Genomic DNA, 19552 nt, shown 5'->3' with positions numbered 1-19552 from the left:
TAATATTAAGGCCCCTCAGGGATGCCGAACCAGTAACTAACCTGGCTCACAGCCAATGCTGGCTTCATCACATCCATTGTTCCTCCCTGCCCCCGTTTGCCACCCCGTGCACTTTATCTCTCAAAGAAAGGCTCACCCTCTCCTATCAAAGAGCAGGGTATGTTTAGAGCAGTGGTTCCCAACCTTTTTTTGACCAGGGACAACTAGGACTTTTTTGTTCGGTGCAGAAACCCCAAGGTTCAAAATAAAAATTCTGAGAATTTGAAAATAAACTTTAATCATAACTGTTAGTTAAACATTAAACTTAGAATAATATTTGAATATATATTTTTATAATAGATAACTTTTAATTGAAAATATTAATTTATTATGGATTTATAACTTTGTTTCGCGGACCTTAATTTAGTTCCCGCGGACCCCTGGGGGTCCACGGACCCATGGTTGGGAACCAGTGGTTTAGAGAGACAGAGCACTTGCAGCACATCTAGGAGCAGAGAGGCTTGCTTGCCACACCCCTTTCCCCTACTAACCTAATGAGCCAGGAAGCAACTTTGCTTATAGCCAAGGGTATTTTGTTACAAATCTGCAGATGGTACAAAACAGGAAAGGAAGGTGGTGGAGGGGGTGGGGAAACCCTATCACACTGGGATCTACAGACCGTCCTGAAAGATGACCTCATGAATCTTTAGCAATCAGAATCTTCCACTCCACAAAAATAATGAGCAACACTTTGCATTTATTTAGCTTATTAAAGATCCCCACGGAGGGACGAGATGCTCTCGGCAGCAGCTGCTGTTGCTCCTGCCAGAGAGCCAAATCCTGTGAGATGTCTGGAGCGATTGTTGTGGGCTGGCTAAGAAAGGGAGCTGTGTACCAGGAAGTCACTCCAGTTCAAGTCTCCTCTCTGCTAGGAATTCACTAGACAGCCTGACACAAACCCACTGCTGCCTCTCTTTGGCATTCATATTTGTTTGTTTGCACTATTTATAGTCCACCTTTCCTCACTGAGACTCACTGTGTAATAACCTGGGCTGACCCTGCTTAGCTTCCGATACCTGATGGGATCGGGCTAGCCTGGGCACGATACAGAGTGCAGATACCATGCACAAAAACAGTACTACATAAGTAGAGAACAACAATGCAGCAGCAACAGTATAATGCATGCAGCAAACAGATATCCTAAAACACAGTGGTAGAGTCCACAGCCTCTTTCCCTTTATAAAGCACCTTCCTAAACCATTCTGTTACCATATAGCATTATTACCTTTATAGAAAAGCCCTAATGAACAACTCCATTTTACACATTTTGTAGAATGAAAGAAGCATGTGAGCTTTCCTGACCTTCTCTGGCAAGCCCTTCTATGTGGTAGGGGCCACAACAGGGAAAGTACACATGTGGGCAGAGTTGGTGATATTTCTCATTTGCAGGGTGGCACCCACAGAGGGGCCTGAACAGATGAATGAAGCTATCATGGCAGAACAAGGAGGAGAAGAGGCCCTGCAAATATGAGGGTCCAATGTCATTCAGGGTTTTATTAGAGGGGGGCAGTCTAGTTTGGGGGGTTTTCATTGCTTTGTTTATTCTCTTCAGATCCACCCATGTTGGGATCCCAGCTGGGATCTCCCTGGAGTTCTATGCTGTGAAGTCATTTCCCAGACAAATGGGGGTTCGATTAGGATTGGGACTGTGGTGCACGAGGAGAGGGGGCTTAAGACCCTTGCACCATTTTCCCATGCCAAAATGGCCCCAGGAGCCACTATTTGCTCTGCTGGAGAAACGTACATGTAGCCCATCAGTACATTTAAGTTTCTTCATTGGGGAAAATAGCAGTTCCCTGAGGTCTTCTAAGGTGTGGAAGACAATGTGAGGGGAAACATAAGCCCTGTCTTGAGCATTCCCTAATGCCAATCCAAGCTGGGCCCCTACATGCCTAGGGATTGAGTTCTTAGCATGGAACTATAGGCACTTGTCTGATCCAAAGACCTTAAGGATTAGGGTATCGAAGTGCTCGCTGAGGACGAGGTACTCCTACTCTCCATTTATCAACCTCGCTCTAGTGAGCAGCAGGGTAAAAATGGAGGGGTGGAGCGGCATCCCACAACATCATTTCCAGCTGCATAACCAGAAGTTACATCGCTGCATCACATGATGGTCTGATTCCCTGAAACTATGTTTTTTACCATAGAGTATCAAGGAAATTCTAGAGTACCCTGCAATACACTGATGTTACTTCCAATTTGCAGCCAGAAACAGCATTGCAGGATAACATTTTGAGGAGTCTCTCCCCTCTCCCAGTCTCTTGGGCGGGGGGGATCCAAGTGCAGGCCACATGGAGTTGGTAACATATGAATTGGCTCCCAGAATCTTACATGCACTGGCTGTGGAAACTCAAGGTGACCCTCATTAACTGCTTTTATACTTCCCTTATATAACATTCAGTGAGACAATGTCAGGATCCAAAAGAAGGGTATCAGGGTGCTTCTTGTGCTCCAGCAATGAGCGGGAGAAGGTTGGGCCTGGGATTCCCATCCCAATGCTGGCAACCCCCAGGAGACAAGGGGGCAGAGTTAGGACAAACAGAACAGCACCAATGCTGCAAAGTCACTTGGATGTGAACCAGGAAGTGAGGTCACCACTGCACTCTTGGAATTCTAGTGCATCCTACTGGCATGGTGATAACACTTCTAGGCTTGTGCAGGAAGTGACGTTGTGCCAGTGCCATGACAATTCCTCCCACCTCCCCCACCCCATTTTGCTCCTGCTGTTCTACTGAGCACCAGCATCATAAGGGGCAGGGCCTTGGGTAGGAAGACTCCTACCAAAGTAAAAGAACTGGCAATCCTTGCTGGGGGTAGTCCAGCACCTGTTGCCTCAAGAAATACATAGAGGGGGGCTGGATCTTGCCTCTTGGGAAACTCCTGCTGGGGGGAGAGAGAGGCAGAAATTCTTCTGTAATCCAGAAGAAATGCTGTCCTCTTTGCTTTGTGATGATCTAAAATGAAAGCAGTGAACCAATTTCTGATCATTCCATTCTGGCTTCAAGGGTGGCAGGAGATTAGCTTCCAGCTCAGAGCAAGAGCAAGAGGAGGCCCTTGTGAGTGATTTTCGCAGAGTGTGGTGTGGTGACCAAGATCTCACTAGCGAAGGGGAGCTTGGTTAGTGAAAAACAATCCACTGGACATCCTAGCTATGCTGGGCCATCTCCCCTGGATCTCAGTTGATACCTTTTCTCTGAGCTGGTCTCTGTTGTGGGCAATATCTCAGCTTTGGGGGAAATTTCTCTGTCTGGGACCCACCTCTCACTAGCATAGTGAGAACAAAGGAGATACTTGTCACTGCATTTTTTATTTGCATTGAGTGGTGTTTTGTATTTTTGTAGCAGGAACCAATCTTAGTGCCCACGAGAACATAGACTTCGTTCTCTTATTTCAGAGAACAGATGTCTCTATTGTTCGAGGACGCTTAGCTTGGAACCTCACAGCATTTTGTCCCACGGCAGCTATTTTGTGGTGGCATCCTCTACAGACACAACAGGGTTGGGGACCCCTAGCTTACAAGAACCAGTGGGAGAGGTTAAAAGTGAGATGGGATGGATTTCATTGAGGAGCTGCCTACCTCCCCCACACACACTCATGCACATTTTGATCACTGATCTATCCACCCAGTGATGCCTCATTACAGAAGGAGGGAAAGCTATAAGGAAAAGTAACCACTAAGTTTGTTGAGATACGAAGTGTTTCCTCACAACAATGCTACCAATGATTGTGACTCTCATGGCTTCTGTCACCACAAATCAGCTGGGGAGGATTCACCAGCCACAGCCTATAGTAAATACACACAGCACCCTACTGAAGGATTTGTATAGGCACACAAGCTTAGAGGCCGGTGCCAGCCTTTCTGCATGGGCAGAATAATTGTTCATTTATAGAATGATCTGAATGGCAGCAGAGCTGTAGCTACCAGGCATTGCCAGGTGCAGAACACAATGCCACAATGTATGGATTTGTATGGAGCTGGGCTCAGCTGGCCTGCTTCAGTAGCTGTGGCTGCTACTGCCATGCACATGCCTCATATAGTCCTTGAGACAGAAAAGCGCAAGAGTCCAGTAGCACCTTAAAGACTAACAAGATCTCTTAAAGACTAACAGATCTGAAGAAGTGAGCTGTGGCTCACGAAAGCTCCTACCCTGCCAGAAATGTTAGTCTTTAAGGTGCTACTGGACTCTTACTCTTTTCTACTGCTAGCGAAGACTGAATAATTTTGCCTACTCCTGAAAACTGCAACCAATAAAGTGGTGTAGGGAACAGCGCAATGTTCATTCTGTTGTTAGCAACAAAACGGGGAAAAGTTTAAACTTTGAAGGAAAACGTTTCAGGTATTCCGTATGTCGATTAATTTTTCACTAATCTCCAGTAGTGGTCTGGACCTTTGTAGAATCTCATGGGACTGTCCAGTCTGTCTGATAATTACACTGATACTTATCTGAAGAGGTGAGCTGTGGCTCCCGAAAGCTCATACCCTGCCAGAAATGTATTAGTCTTTAAGATGCTACTGGACTCTTGCTCTTATCTACTGAGAGTGACAGACTAACACGGCTACCTATCATGATCTGAGTTTTTGAGATGTTTCAAAAGGCACAAAAGTCCCCCCTCCTTGTTTTACTCCTTCTCCTTCCCCCCCCCCCTCATGTGACCAAGCACACTGGTAATTGTTTCCCCCCTTATTTTCTAGCCAAAGCTTTTGGCCAAGGAGCTGCTAGACCTGGTGGCGTCGCATTTCAACCTGAAAGAAAAGGAATACTTTGGGATCGCCTTCACAGACGAGACGTAAGTATTGGAACATCAGGGTATGAACCAGTTTCTAAATTTGTAGAAACAGGTAAAGCTTTCCTGTCTGGAAGCTGTGAGGGGAAGGCCGAGAGATATATGTGGACCAAAGAAGCTCCATCAAGACTGCTGTAGACCCTGCTTCCAGCTTATTGAAATGTTACTGCAACCATGAGGTCTAGAAACTTGACCTGATTTATTGAGACCCTGTGTTCCAATATTTATTACAGCAAACGCATCCCTCAATAATTGTAAAGGCCTAGTCATGTAGCCCAGAAAGGCTGATTCTGGTGAAAATGAAATACCAGTGGCTCAGAAATCTACTTCCTGTTTTTATCTCTTTGATATGTGTAATCAGACCTTCCATCTCTTCCCGTCATATTAAAGTCTTTGAAGGAGCAAAAGCACTTCTCGTTAACCATTTATCATGCAGTGACTGAAGCAAAAGGAGTCCATAGGCATCAGCTCCTATACTAGAAAAATAATTCAATATTCCATTGGTGGTATCTTTAGAATCGATGACTGGTTTTTCTTGACAGTAGAGTTTCTTAAACTCCCAAGGTGAAAGCCAGCAAGCAGTATAGCTGCATTGGTGCCATTGGTTTTATGGATGTACATTCATGTCCAAACAAATGGGGAAAAGACTGCCCAGGTTTACTGTGCTGTAGGGTAGGGCTGCAGCTAGACAGGCAGGGGGCTGATCAGTAGGGTTACCAAACTCCAGGTGAGACCTGGAATTCTCCCAGAATTATAACTGATCTCCAGACTACAGAGATCAGTCACCCTGGAGAAAATGGCAGCTTTGGAGGGCAGAGTACATTATATACCATAGATACTAGGTGAAATCTCTCCCCAAATTCTCCCCTCTGCAAACACTGCCCAGGAATCTCCAGGAATTTTTCAGGCTGAAGTTGGCAGCCCTACTGACCAGTCACCAACAGGGGATGTGAGCATCCCCCCATGTCCCATCATGCTTCGGATGCTGTTTCTGATAGATCGAAGATACTATACCTTAGTACCCCCCAGGAAATGAAGCCTTGTGCCTGACATTCACACCATCAGCATGTCAGAAACAGAGCCCAAGGTCCCGGGGTGGTGGGGAGGGGAGAGAAATTTTCTGACATTCCTGTCAGCTGGTGCCTTTCAGTTTGCAAGGCTGGCTACAGCCAACAAATAGTTACAGCCCCAGCCTATTGCAAAGTAAACGGGGGGGGGGGGCGGTGGAGTGGGAAGGAGGAGGAGAAGGAGGTAAAGTAGGAAAGAATAATCCAATAGGAATGAATACAAATGCAAATAAATTGATATAATTAAAAATAAATGAAATTGTTTTTAACAAATACCTCCAATTTATTTCACTGGAGTCTAATAATGAGACCCTGCCTGAGACCCTGGAGAGCCGCTGCCAGTCTGAGTAGACAATACTGACTTTGATGGACCAAGGGTCTGATTCAGTATAAGGCAGCTTCATGTGTTCATATGTTCAATGAACTGTGCCTTGGGTGCTGAGTATACATATCAGGGCCTAAATACACATGACATGTTCCCAGGGAGCACCCTGGGTCAAGCGGAGAGGCATATTCTGAAATTTTGTGCTTCCTTGGTGTGTGAAAGAACAAAATGTAATAGTAGGGCGGATAGCACCTCCCGATGGCTGTTTCTCATCAGGGAAATGGCATAATATTTGCTATTTGGGGTTTTTTAGCGCCATTGAGGGGCATTATTGGGCTATTTTAAATTATTTTTTTTAATTATTATCTTAAATGTGTTATTGTTTTTATTATGTTTTAGATGGGTAAGTCGCTCTGAGCCTGACCTTCAGGCTGGGGAGAGCGGGGTAGAAATGTAATAAAATAAATAAATAATAAATAAATCTAAGCCCCCTCTCCATGTACACTAGGGGTCCAGATAGAAACTGGGCCTATCCATGCGTGGGAACTTTACAGCACACCTCTCTGCCTAACATGAGGATGTCCCCGGAGAAAACATGAAGTGTAGCGCTTCTCTTGCCTGTATCAGGACCGATGTGCACCAGTGTCCAGTTCCAGATAAAACTTTGGTGTCTTGCAGAGAATCTGAGATAAACATTCAGTTCACAGCAAGTGTTGATCAGGCCGTTGAGTGTCACTGTTGCGCTGTGTTACCTTTGAGTGCACTCTAGAGAACACACAACACGTCCCGTTTTAGGGGATTAGCGATAGTGGTCGGTCACCTGTATATCAGGGACACTTTTCTGCCATGAAATGATCTTCTTGTGAAGGCAATGCTGACAAACTTCAGAAGAACCCCAGAAAGCAGTTTGAAAAACACTGGTGTGGACAGAGGGGCTAATGAAAAGGTCCCTCTTTACTGAGAAAGCATTTGTGGAGAGCATGGCTGTCCAAATGCTGGACCAGATGTCCTGGTTGCACCTTTAAATGTTCGCTTGTGTTTTGCATGATCTTACTGCATCATTTTGCATGGAGAGTTTTTTGTACCCTGCTGTAGGCTTGGAAGAGGGTAGAACTGCAATAAGTAATCATTCATTTATGCAAGTTAAAATATGGATTTTAATTGGAGCTGACCTTTGTGAAGTGAGCTTACTTCTGATGGCCTTCTTATAAATATGTCTAGATTTTGGAGTTTGTCTAGATTCCGTCTGTGGCTGTCTCCAAAGCTTGTGCGGACTCAGAGCTCCTATTAGTGGCTCTGGCAGATGGAATTCTGTGTGCTCGTTCATCTTTTCCCCTGATGCCAGCCGACAGTGGGGGAGCCCTGCTTGTTCAAGCGGAGCCGCATGGCTGAACTGCAGGCAATGGATATAATAGTGTTTTCCACGTGGCCCACAGGCTGCTGCAGTTTCCTCATTGCTATGAGGCTGCTGACACAGTGCAGCCCAGTTTCCCTGACCAGTGCCCAGGCGTCGGCCATCCCCCCCACCCTCTTTTTTTGTCAAGTTGCAGCTGATTCCTCATGGAGTTTTCAAGGCCAGAGACGTTCAGAGGTGGTTTGCTGTTGCCTGCCTCTGCATAGCAGCCCTAAAGTCCTTGGTGGTCTCCCATCTGAGTACTAACCAGGGCTGACCTTGCTTAGCTTATGAGACCTGACGAGATCAGGCTAACCTGGACTACCCAGGTCAGGGCCCGCCCTTGTTACCTAGGCTTTTTCAGTTTGTTTGTTTTTAATTCAGCAATTGGATTTTGTAATATAATTATAACATTACCCCAGTCAGTGGATCATATTCTCTTAATTCCCATCTTTTTTTTTTAAGTAAGTCTCTAGCCTCTTCCATTGCAAAGATATGAGGGGAAATGAGGGAATCAAATGAAAGCTAGGAATTCAGAGAACCTGATACATGGATTGTTGTAACATAATAATAATATACAATGGCTGAATTTTTTTAAAAAGCACCCTGGTAGAAGGGGTGAGTGCTGTGTGGGCAGGGTCAGGAAAATCCGAGCTTTCGCACCTACATAGTAGTCATCCGAGCTTTGTTGCAATCTTTCTAAAACTTCACAGCAAATCAGTTTTGGAAATGATTGGAGAAAAGCCTACACTACAATGCTGAGGGGAAGCAGCAAAAAAAAAAAAAAAAAACCCAACCCATTTCCCAACAGCATTGAACCCTGGGTGAATAACTTGTGTGGAAAAGGTCAGCGCCTCCCAAAACACATTGGCCCTACTGTAATGTCCCACATGCAAAAGCCTAGTTATGCCAGTCATTTGGAGGACAAAATCCAGCCCTCCTCCCCTTTCCTGAGCAGCTGTTCAGAGCTGTCACCAGTTTTCTGAAAGAGTTATGTATGTGGTGTGTTGCCCTCACATCTGGATAGCACAGAAAATGTGCATACAAGCCCCCCTTTGTGCATGAGGTTTGTCATCCAGCGTGGGGTACAGTTGCGGAAGGCAGCTTCCATACTCGGGTTCACCGCAATTCCATTGCATTGGGTAAATCACGTCCCGTAGGAGTGAGATTACCACCAACTCAATGCTTGTTGATTTGTCTAGCAGTGCATGTAGCATGCTGCACGATCAACACACCTGCTGGGGACTAGTGATAAGGTAAATGGCAATCTACATGTATAGAAACCTTCACCTGGTCCCTGACCGGCATAACAGCAATCAGGGTAGGTGGGAGGAGAGCAGCAAAATCAGGTGGTCAAGATCGTTGTAAAAGTGTTCTAACGATGTCCTCTGTCACTGAGAAAAAAATAATTGTAATAAAAGTGCTCTAGTTGCTTCTATATTAAAATACCTTGGTATTATTTTTTTAATTGAAAAATTAATCCACAGAGAGCTAATCTGCCCATAAAATCTACCTGGCCCTTTTGAGAGCCCTAGAAAATATCTGCTAATGGTGAGTGGGATCCTGTTTTTTAAAAAAGACATGAGGCTTGGGGGAGTGGGGAACCCAACCTTAAACTACTATGAAAATAATTCTTCAGCTCAAGAGGAAAATCTCTGCAGGTGTAATTTATTTAAAAATGATTTGTCCTGGAGATTTCCATTCGTTACTTGTACCGTCTCATGACAACCTGAATAGAAAATCAATAGGAACAACCTTTGTGTTGGTGACTTAATAGCTCCTTTTGGTAATACAGAGTCATTACTTCATGCAGCATGGCCAGAATTGGATTGTCAAGCTATAAAAGCAAAAAGAATAATGTTCATGTTTTAGGAACATTTTACAACATTAACTATCACCCTTTAGGTTCAGGCAAACCCTCCCCCCAAACAACCTATGCAGCAGGGGGGCTCTACTCTTATATAAACCCCATGTGGTTCTGCAGTTAAACAAATATAGCTCATTCAGCAGGAGTGGAGGCCTATTCTGGCAAGCTGCAAACCCCCTCAAGACACTAAGCAAGGTCAGGAGGGAAATGAGTGTCAACAGGACTGATCTTGCATCAGAAGCAGCCGGCAGAGATGACATATAAATCATAGAATCATAGAGTAGGAAGGGACCACCAGGGTCATCAAGTCCAACCCCCTGCACAATGCAGGAAATTCACAACTACCTCCCCCCCACACCTAGTGACCAGAAGATGGCCAAGATGCCCTCCCTCTCATCATCTGCCTAAGGTCACAGAATCAGCATTGCTGACAGATGGCCATCTAACCTCTTCTTAAAAACCTCCAGGGAAGGAGCGCTTACCACCTCCCGAGGAAGCCTGTTCCACTGAGGAACCGCTCTAACTGTTGGAAAATTCTTCCTAATGTCTAGACGGAAACTCTTTTGATTTAATTTCAAGGAGGTCCGACCTCCTTGGGCAACAGAAAACAACTCGGCACCATCCTCAATATGACAGCCCTTCAAGTACTTGAACATGGTTATCATATCCCCTCTCAGTCTTCTCCTCTTCAGGCTAAACATACCCAGCTCCTTCAACTGTGAGGCTCAAATGTTCAGGACCAGGGAGAGCTCCAGAGTAAGGGAGCAGTTGCTCTGACAACATTTAAGCAGCTCACCACCTTTCTCTCCAAAGTAGGGCCCAGCAACCTCCACTTGGCCATTCAGGCAGGTTGCCAACTCTGACTTAGGGAGTTCTTGGAGATTTGAAGGTGGAGTTTGCAGGGGCCTTAGTTTGGGAGGGGAGGGAGGTCAGGAGGAATCTGATTCCATATAGTCCACCCTCCAAAGCTGCCATTTCTTCCAGAGGTACTTATTTGGAGATCAGTTGAAATTCTGGGGAAAACTCCACCCACCCCCCACCTGGAGGTTGGCAACCCTACACATAAGTGAGAATTTAGGAGTGGTCTGGCTTGCTTCCATAGAAAGGAGCCCCAAGAGGGGGGAAATTCTTTGAGTGAATGGGTGGATCAATTAAGACTTCTCCCCAAAGGAGAGCTAAATCCTTACAGATATAGTCAGCTCCCTTTCCTCTTAGCAATCTATGGTTTTACCATAGAAATTCTGGCAATTCCTAGAGCTACCCTTTGTTACTTCTGATAAGAACTTCCAGTAAGTACACAAGGCTGCGTTTTTTTAAAAAATCTCCCACAATACCTCCCCTGCCACAACCATCCCACTGCTAGATAGAAAGGACAGAAACCAGTGGAGTAACAAAAACAATCAGGCCTGGGGGGGGGGGGTAGGCCAAGCTATTGACACAAGAGCAGGTCTTCCACAGCAGTTGCTACACTGTTGGCATCTTTGCTCAACCTTCCTTGCAGCCTAGATTATTTATTTATTTAAAACATTTATGTGCTGCCTTTCCACACATTAAAACATTTCAACATTAAATCAAGACATTAAAACAGCATTTAAAATATAAGTCAAACAATTCAAGTAAAATATATAAACACACACAGAGAGATAACAACACAACCAATGTAACACCCATTTATAAAAAAGGTTCCAGGGGGGACCCAGGAAATTACAGGCCAGTTAGCTTAACGTCTGTTCCAGGTAAATTAGTGGAAAGCATTATTAAAGATAGAATTGTCAAGCATATAGAAGGGCAAGGTCTGCTGGGCAAAACCCAACATGGCTTCTGTAAGGGTAGGTCCTGTCTCACTAACCTATTAGAGTTTTTTGAAAGCGTCAGTAAGCATGTGGACAGGAATGAGCCTGTGGATATTCTGTATTTGGATTTCCAAACAGCTTTTGACAAAGTCCCCCAGCAAAGACTGCTAAGCAAACTTCATAGTCACGGGATAAGAGGACAAATCCTCTTATGGATTGAGAGCTGGCTGAAACATAGGAAGCAGAGAGTAGGAATCAATGGTCAGTTCTCACAATGGCGAGATGTGAGCAGTGGGTGCCTCAGGGATCTGTGTTGGGACCGGTGCTTTTCAACCTGTTCATCAATGACCTGGAGTTGGGGTTAAACAGTGAAGTAGCCAAGTTTGCAGATGACACCAAATTATTTAGGGTGGTTAAAACAAAATCGGACTGTGAAGAGCTCCAGAAGGATCTCTGCATACTGGAAGAATTGGCATTAAAATGGCAAATGAGATTCAATGTGAGTAAGTGTAAAGTGATGGATATTGGGACAAAAAATCCCAACTTCACATATACACTGATGGGATCTGTTCTGGCAGCAACAGACCAAGAAAGGGATCTTGGGGTGGTAGTGGATAGCTCAATGAAGATGTCAACCCAGTGTGCGGCTGCTGTAAAAAAGGCAAATTCCATGCTAGCCATAATTAGACGAGGAATAGAGAATAAAACTGCTGATATCATACTGCCCTTGTACAAATCTATGGTGAGACCACACTTAGAATACTGTGTACAGTTCTGGTCACCACACCTAAAAAAGGATATTACAGAGCTTGAGAAGGTGCAGAAAAGAGCAACCAAAATGATTAGGGGACTAGAGCAACTGTCCTATGGGGAGTGGTTAAGACTCTTAGGGCTGTTTAGCTTGGAAAGAAGGCGGCTAAGGGGAGACATGATAGAGGTCTATAAAATTATGCATGGTTTGGAGAGAGTGGACAGGGAGAAGTTTTTCTCCCTCTCCCATAATACTAGAACACGGGGTCATCTGCTAAAGCTGGAGGGTGAGAGATTCAAAACAGATAAAAGGAAGTATTTTTTCACACAACGTGTGGAACTCCCTGCCCCAGGAAGTGGTGATGGCTGCCAGCTTGGAGGGCTTTAAGAGGGGAGTGGACATATTCATGGAGGAGAGGGGTATTCATGGCTGTCAGTTAGAATGGATACTAGTTATGCTGCATACCTATTCTCTCTAGTATCAGAGGAGCATGCCTATTATTTTGGGTGCGGTGGAACACAGGCAGGATGGTGCTGCTGCACTCGTCTTATTAGTGGCTTCCTAGAGGCACCTGGTTGGCCACTGTGTGAACAGACTGCTGGATTTGATGGCCCTTGGTCTGATCCAGCAGGGCCTTTCTTATGTTCTTATCACCCCGTGGGTCAGTATTGACCCGGTGCTTGCACAAAGGACTACCATTATCATTTTTATCTTCCCCCTTTCAAAGGCCATTCCCTATGTACTGGGTGGCAAATAAAATATCTGAGGCATTGTCTGGCTCTCTTTTTGCATGTCGTGAAATATTACTGGCCTTATATAAAGTCTTAGCACTAATGACTTCTAAGGGAAAACCCAACAGGCTTTCAATTATGCAGCCACCCCAAAGCCTGGAGTAAAAGACCAAAACTCTGACCTCTTTGGTTCCCAGTGTTCTCTACACACGTCTCTAGTACTCACCTAGACAAGTTGAACTTATTTTATTAAACATTTAATCCCGAATGTTTGCCACATGGTGTCACCATCCTCTTTCCAACATTATGTACTCCTCAAATGCTACTCAGGTGACTAAGAGAAATATCTTTCTGGGTTCTTTATCAATTCTGCAGTCTCTATTGTTATAGGATGCAGTATTTTGTTGCTGTGGCAGCTAAAACGTCTCCCTTATTTTCCTTTCTCAGGGGGCATCTGAACTGGCTTCAGTTGGACCGCAGAGTGCTAGAACATGACTTCCCCAAAAAGTCAGGACTGGTTGTGTTATACTTTTGTGTTAGGTAAGTACACAGATTGTCAAGTCAGCCACAAAACGTACCTTGGCAAACTCTTATTTTTATGCTAGAGGTCTAGTACAGCAGGGAAGTCCCCACTATTGTAGTAGCTTGGTGGTAGAGTGCAAACTTTGCATTCAGAAGGTCCCAGGTTCAGTCCTTGGCATCCTCAGTGAGAAACATCTTCAGATGTAGACCTGGGGAAGATCTGCAGCCCTGGAGATACAAAAGCTACCCTATAAATGAGCTGTTGGTCAGAGTAGTCACTAGACAAGACCAGCAGCCAAATCAGTATAAAGTAGTCTTGTATGTTCCAACCTTGCCTCTGCTGCAAACTCACTTGCTGGCCTTAATCAAGCTGCTGTTCCCTTACCCGTCTCCCATTTGTGGTAATTCTGGCCTACATTATAGGAAGGGCAAGATCCAGGACCTTAAAGACCGACAAGATTTCCAGGTGATAAGCTTTCGAGCATCAGAGCTCTGATCTCTCCATCGGAGATCCTACAGATCCACTGCCAGTCAGTCAGTATTGACCTTGATGGTCTGACTCAGCATCAGGCAGCTTCATGTGTGTTCATGTGTATGTGTAGATAAAAAAGGAGGAGAAAAATGCACAGAGGGAAAAGACAGGCAAAGATAAATCCCATGGGAGGTTGGTGGAGCAGAGAAGGTCGGAGACCACTGGCTTAGCCCCTTAATTTTTTTAAAGGTGTTCTCCCCTCAGATTGCTCTACAGCAACAACAGTATTTCCCACCTCTCAGAATTCATTGCCATCAGCCGCTTAGCCCAGGTTTGTAATACTGATGAAGATGACTGTGATGTGAAACCATTGTGCAGCGGCTGACTCCAGGTGGAACGGAGACTGAAGATACTAGCCCTGTTCAGAAAGCTCGCCCTAGTTCTGAAGGACAAAAATTACCCCCTCCCCTTCCTTAACAGGTTTGTGTTCAGCTTTGGAATAAAGAAAAAAGAAAAGAAAACCAGGCCTTGTGTACTGACTTGATGAAAGGAGACGAGAGGCGCTTTCCCCCAGCTCCAGCCTTTCAAATTGCCCATCATTACTTCTGATTGCTGGTGTTTGGGAACAGAATGCGAATGGGAGGCAATGCGGGAGGGATCCAGCTCTCCTTGCCTTTGGAAGCATGATGTACTAGATGGTAAAATCTATACCAAAGGATCTGCTCCCAGAGACGGGATCGGAAGAGGCTTGGGCTGCTTTTCTTATTTCTTCCTGGCTTATCAGGTGCCCGATCATGGGTAGGGTGGTTTTCTTTCTCTTTTGCCAAGCTGCTTTTCATTCTACAAATGAGTTGTGGGTCACCAGAAAAAAGACTGGGCTGCTCGAGATTTATTGGGCAGCTGCAGATAGATGGAACAAAAAGTCCCTTGGACTTTGCCTATGCAATATATACATGGAGTCAGCCTGTCTATCAAGATCAGTATCGTCTACTTTGCCTGGCAGTAGCTCTCCAGAGCTCATGTCTCCTTCCTGTTCCTTTTAATTGAAGATGCCTGGGATTGAACCTGGGACCCTACGCATACGAAACAGATGCTCTACCAAACCCTACATCAGACCATTTGTCTATTAAGGTCATGGTTGTCTACTGTGGCAGCTGCTTTCCACAGTCTCCAGTTGAGGACTTTCACATCATCACCTCTTCCCTGACCCTTGACTCTGAGACCTTCATAAGCCAAAGCACTGCTACTGAACTATGGCCTGTCCCCTGCTCCAGCTAAGGTTTTCTAGGGCAGAGAGAGATAATGTTTTTGTCAGTGCTTCCTTACAGAGTTCTGTCTTTGAATAAAGTTTATTACTTGGAACTATATAAGGTATTTGTATTATTTGCATTGACACATATTTCACAGTAACTTTCCAGCAACTGTGGTGCTCGATAGATGATTGAAGAACTGGTTCCCTTTGTAAGTGTACAGCGTCTTGTGCAGCCTTTTGGCTAGAGAAGAATGTTCTTTTTTTTTACTCTGTTTTCATATTTTCTTTCTCAAATGCCTTAACTGGTATAACAGTTAGATTTGAGTTCAGTAACACCTTAGAGACCAACAAGATCTTAGGGGTATAAGCTTTCGAGAATCAAAGCTTCCTTCGTCAAAAATGAATAGGAATGAAGATTTCTGAGTCTTTGTATTCCTGGGGGTAGTGAGTACATCATCAGCTGTGCACCCGCTGTATGTTTAAGAAGTTCAATGCTGCTCTCTGGTGTCTAATCCAGGTATTGGTGAAATTCAGATAATAAACCCCAGAAGCACGGTGAGTGTAGAGTACCATCTGAATACAGGATGGGGTGCCAATTTTCTTCTCCCCTCCCCTTTGTTCCACTGCTGTTGCTGACAGCTTCTTGAAGCCAGCTCTGAGCAGAAGGTTGGCTGGTGGTAAAAGAGTCCTTTTCATTGCCAGAAGGGCATCCAGGAATATTAGGCAAGCTGGTAGCTCTCTGTAGGCAGGATTGAGCTGCCACTTGCCAACCGCTGGGCCAGAAAGAGCGTAGGAATGGGTACTAGGAACTTGGCTCAAATTCCTGTTCAGCTCTGTGTGGCCTTTAGGTATTTGCTCTTTCTTAATAATAAAACTTAGTAATTATTACACATTTTAAGGAGGGAAGGCAGTAGATCCCAGACAGTGTTATGGGATATATCCTAAAGCGCCTGACTCAGAAGCCATGGGGAGCCCCCACTTCCTTGTGTTCCTGGACTTTTATGTCACCCTCAGGAAGATCCTAGTTGTTCCACCATTTCCCAGAAAGTTCCCATCCCTGTGAGGGCTGTCCCCCATTGCTATGACAACCAGTCTAGCTGGCTGCACTGCAGCCTACTTTTCTAGTAAAGCCATAAATAAGAATGCTGCCTCAAATGATTGTTGTTTGAAAACAAGGAATAATCGCTCTCTAAGTTTTCCTCACCTGTGAAAAATTTATATTTGGCTGCCCTGTAATGACATCTTTGGGAAGCATTTTTAATGTGTGATGATAGGATCCCTGGTAGGTTGCACCTCAGATGAGAAGGCCAATACCCCAGTGCATGGGCTGGGACAGGCACAGTCTGTGATTCCACCCCCAGAGCTGCGGCAAAGAAGGCCCCGCCAAATGCCATCCTGTGGTTTAAAAGCATGTTGCGTCTGTTGGCTCTGCAAGACCCATAATGTCAGCCCTGTTTTATACTGGGGTCTGAGGCAATGTTGACTAGTCTGATGCCACCTAGTGAATTGCGGGATGAGCTGAGATTTCTGATGAGGCCTTCGCAGCTCACACTCTTGGCCACTATCTAGCACCTGCTCAATTCCTTATTTGCAAAAGAAGGATGTTTATGGCCTTTCACACTCAGTTGTAATAACACTGTCATCCAAACATTTGGAAAACTGAGGTAAAAATAAAAATAAATAATATCCTTTGATTTTTGCCTTTTCCCCCCTGCACAATCTCAATGTAGAATTTGAAACTATATCCATTTTAGAGTCGTCAGATCACAGCATGGAAAACCCTCCCGTCTCTGCTGTAGCTGTGAAGGAGAAAGCAGTTATGGATTCTCTGCCCCTTTAGCACCACTGGTAGCGTTGCCAACCTCCAGGTAGTAGCTGGAGATCTCCTGCTATTACAACTGATCTCCAGCTGATAGAGATCAATTTCCCTGGAGAAAATGGCCGCTTTGGCAATTGGACTCTATGGCACTGAAGTCCCTCCCCTCCCCAAACCCCGCCCTCCTCAGGCTCCGCCCCAAAAACCTCCCACCGATGTCGAAGAGGGACCTGGCAATCCTAACCACTGGTCACTTAGCAGTTAGACTAGGTTATAGTAGACCCAGATTCAACTGCCCTCTCTGCCTTGAAACTCACTACCAGTGCTGTCCTAAACAGAATTACCTCCTTCTAAGTCCACTGAAGTCAATGGGATTAGATGAGTGTTTGAGATTTGTAAAAAAGACCCAACAATGAAATAATAACAAGTTCAAAGGCCTCTCTGGATTTCTCACCTTAATAGCACTGTAAGTGAATTCAGCAAGTAAGGGGACTAAACTACGTAAGAACCCACAAAAAGGATTAGCCCTTGCATCCTGAATTACAGAGTTTATTTTTCCCCCACTGATCTGTATTTTATTCTGAATTTTATTGCTAAGTACCTTTGGAACCTTGGCAGCGAGAGACGGGTTACAAAATCAAGTGTCAAATGCTTCATCAGATGCTCAAAGTATGCCCTTACTTGCCATAGACATATGTACATTAGATTTTGCATAAAATTGTACAGCGGGAAATGAAAGATTTCTACTCAAGGTGGAAATATATTTAAGAACAGTGACTGTTCGCAACAGCAATCATAGGAAATAACACCATCTTCCTAGAAGAACAGAATTTGAGTGTAGTTGTACCTTAAAAGACCAACAGGATTTTCCAGGTTATAAGGTGGTGTGAGTCAAAGCCTGAAAAATTGTGTTTGTCTTTCAGGTGCTACTGGACTCAAATTTTGTTCTACTACTACAGACCAACATAGCTAGCCACCAGAAACTACCATCTTCCTAGACATGCTATGCTAGTTTAACAACTTCAATGTAACAGGAACCCACTGAGATGATTGATAGATAGTGTCAAGGTCACTTAAAATGCATAATGCCACTTAGGAAGACCATATAAGAAGGAACATTTCCAAAAAGGCCTTGTATCTGTTCCACACTTCCGTCTGTTAGCTGTTATAACATGCCAGGTATCTACCAGAGCTACGTGTAGAGTGTATCAGGAGGCTGTGTGCAGTGTTACCTGGATTATATAGAACTTCACATTCAGCATTTAAGTAATAGAGTTTTAGTGGTTTTCATTTTAAATCTATATTTCATGGTCGTTTCTCCCTTTCATTGTTTTTTTCCTCTTCCACAAATGCCATTTCAAAAGCAATTACTCCCCAAGGTAAGATGCAACCATTTCTTATGAAGCCTCTGTCAAGGACAGGGAATGGTGGGAAAAGAATTCCAGCCCAGCCTGAAGTATTTATGGAGCCACAAATCAACCTTTGAAATAAAGCAAGCATTAAAGTCTTTCATATTGGTCAGGATTTACACAAACAGCTATGCTGACTGATGGTGTCTTAAGGGACATACAGATCTTTCCAAGAATCATAACACAATCTCTAAAACAAAGCACACAAAAAGAAGAAAGGATTTGTGCTGCTCAATCTAAAGCTCCACTAAGCACATTTTTTTTCACATGATGAAAAGGGCCTTATTTATTTACTTGGAGGCTGCAATTTCATTCCAGAGTTTATGTGCCTTTTCTGTTTTATTTCTAGGTTCTACATTGAAAGCATATCCTATCTCAAGGATAATGCTACCATTGAGTTGTTTTTCTTGAACGCAAAGTCCTGCATTTACAAGGTATGGCCTCAGTTTTTCCCTTGTTATTATTGTTGAGCATTTGTTAATTATAAAAACAGAGCCATATTGGGGCTTGTCATACATGTTTGTCTGCCTGTTGATTTCCAGCATTCTGTCCCATTCTGCCAATGCTCTGTCACACTCTAAGCTTGATTTACCAGGCTGTCCACCATGGCAGGCCACCTCCCACCCCTGCCAGCTCTTTCCCACTTCTACAGCAGGAGAAAAGGGGGAGGTCACAGATGTGGCAACCTCATTTGTGGTCACTGCATCGATGCCGCTCTAGGAATTTCCCCAATCTCTACCATCCCATCTCATAGCATTGCACAGCATCAAGATTGGGGGGATTCTTAGAGATAAGTGTATGGGGGTGCGTGACATCACTTTTGGATGATGACCCAGAAGTAACATTGCCACGTCAGCAACATTCCCCCCATCTCCCCATGTTTAACACATACCCCAAAACTCCCAGGAGTTGCCAGTACAGGGCCGGCAACCCTACTCTAATCCCGCTGAAGATGTTACGCTAGTGTTCTGTTCACATGATGTGGGTGCCCACAAGCTGTCCATAGTGGAAGTCTGTGGGTCCCAGTGATGCACACGATACATGCAACCATTGTAGCATGTGAACAGGATGACATGTGGACTTTCTATGTGAATACAGACGGAAACTAACTGCATGGAAAATCCATGCATTCCCTTTTCACACAGTATGGCCCATGAGCCTGGCTGCCAGGCTCCCACATCACTTGAATGGAACACCAGTTGAACATCTAGAGTGCTACAGTGTGACAGAGAAACAAAACCAAGAAGGGAGCTACCAAGATGAGAGTAAACTTGGTTTTAAAGAACAGATGGTATCAAGGGACAGAAATCAAGTCTTGATCTTACCCTAA

General features: G+C 44.6%; 1 protein-coding gene across 5 annotated transcripts in view; it reads left to right on the top strand.

Moving 5' to 3' along the window:
• Positions 1-19552, top strand: part of FRMD4A (FERM domain containing 4A) — a 341204-nt gene that overhangs the window by 217204 nt on the left and 104448 nt on the right. For all 5 annotated transcript variants that reach the window (XM_056847044.1, XM_056847045.1, XM_056847041.1 and 2 more), the window contains exons 3-5: positions 4733-4827; positions 13199-13291; positions 18572-18656. In XM_056847044.1, coding sequence (XP_056703022.1) covers positions 4733-4827; positions 13199-13291; positions 18572-18656 — 273 coding nt within the window. The remainder of the gene's footprint in view (positions 1-4732; positions 4828-13198; positions 13292-18571; positions 18657-19552) is intronic.

This window comes from Euleptes europaea, chromosome 3 (genome assembly GCF_029931775.1).
Source record: "Euleptes europaea isolate rEulEur1 chromosome 3, rEulEur1.hap1, whole genome shotgun sequence".
In the NCBI taxonomy this organism is placed as follows: Eukaryota; Metazoa; Chordata; class Lepidosauria; order Squamata; family Sphaerodactylidae; genus Euleptes; species Euleptes europaea.
The sequence above is the reverse complement of the archived record's forward strand: the minus strand, read 5'-3'. Positions and strand labels throughout refer to the sequence as shown.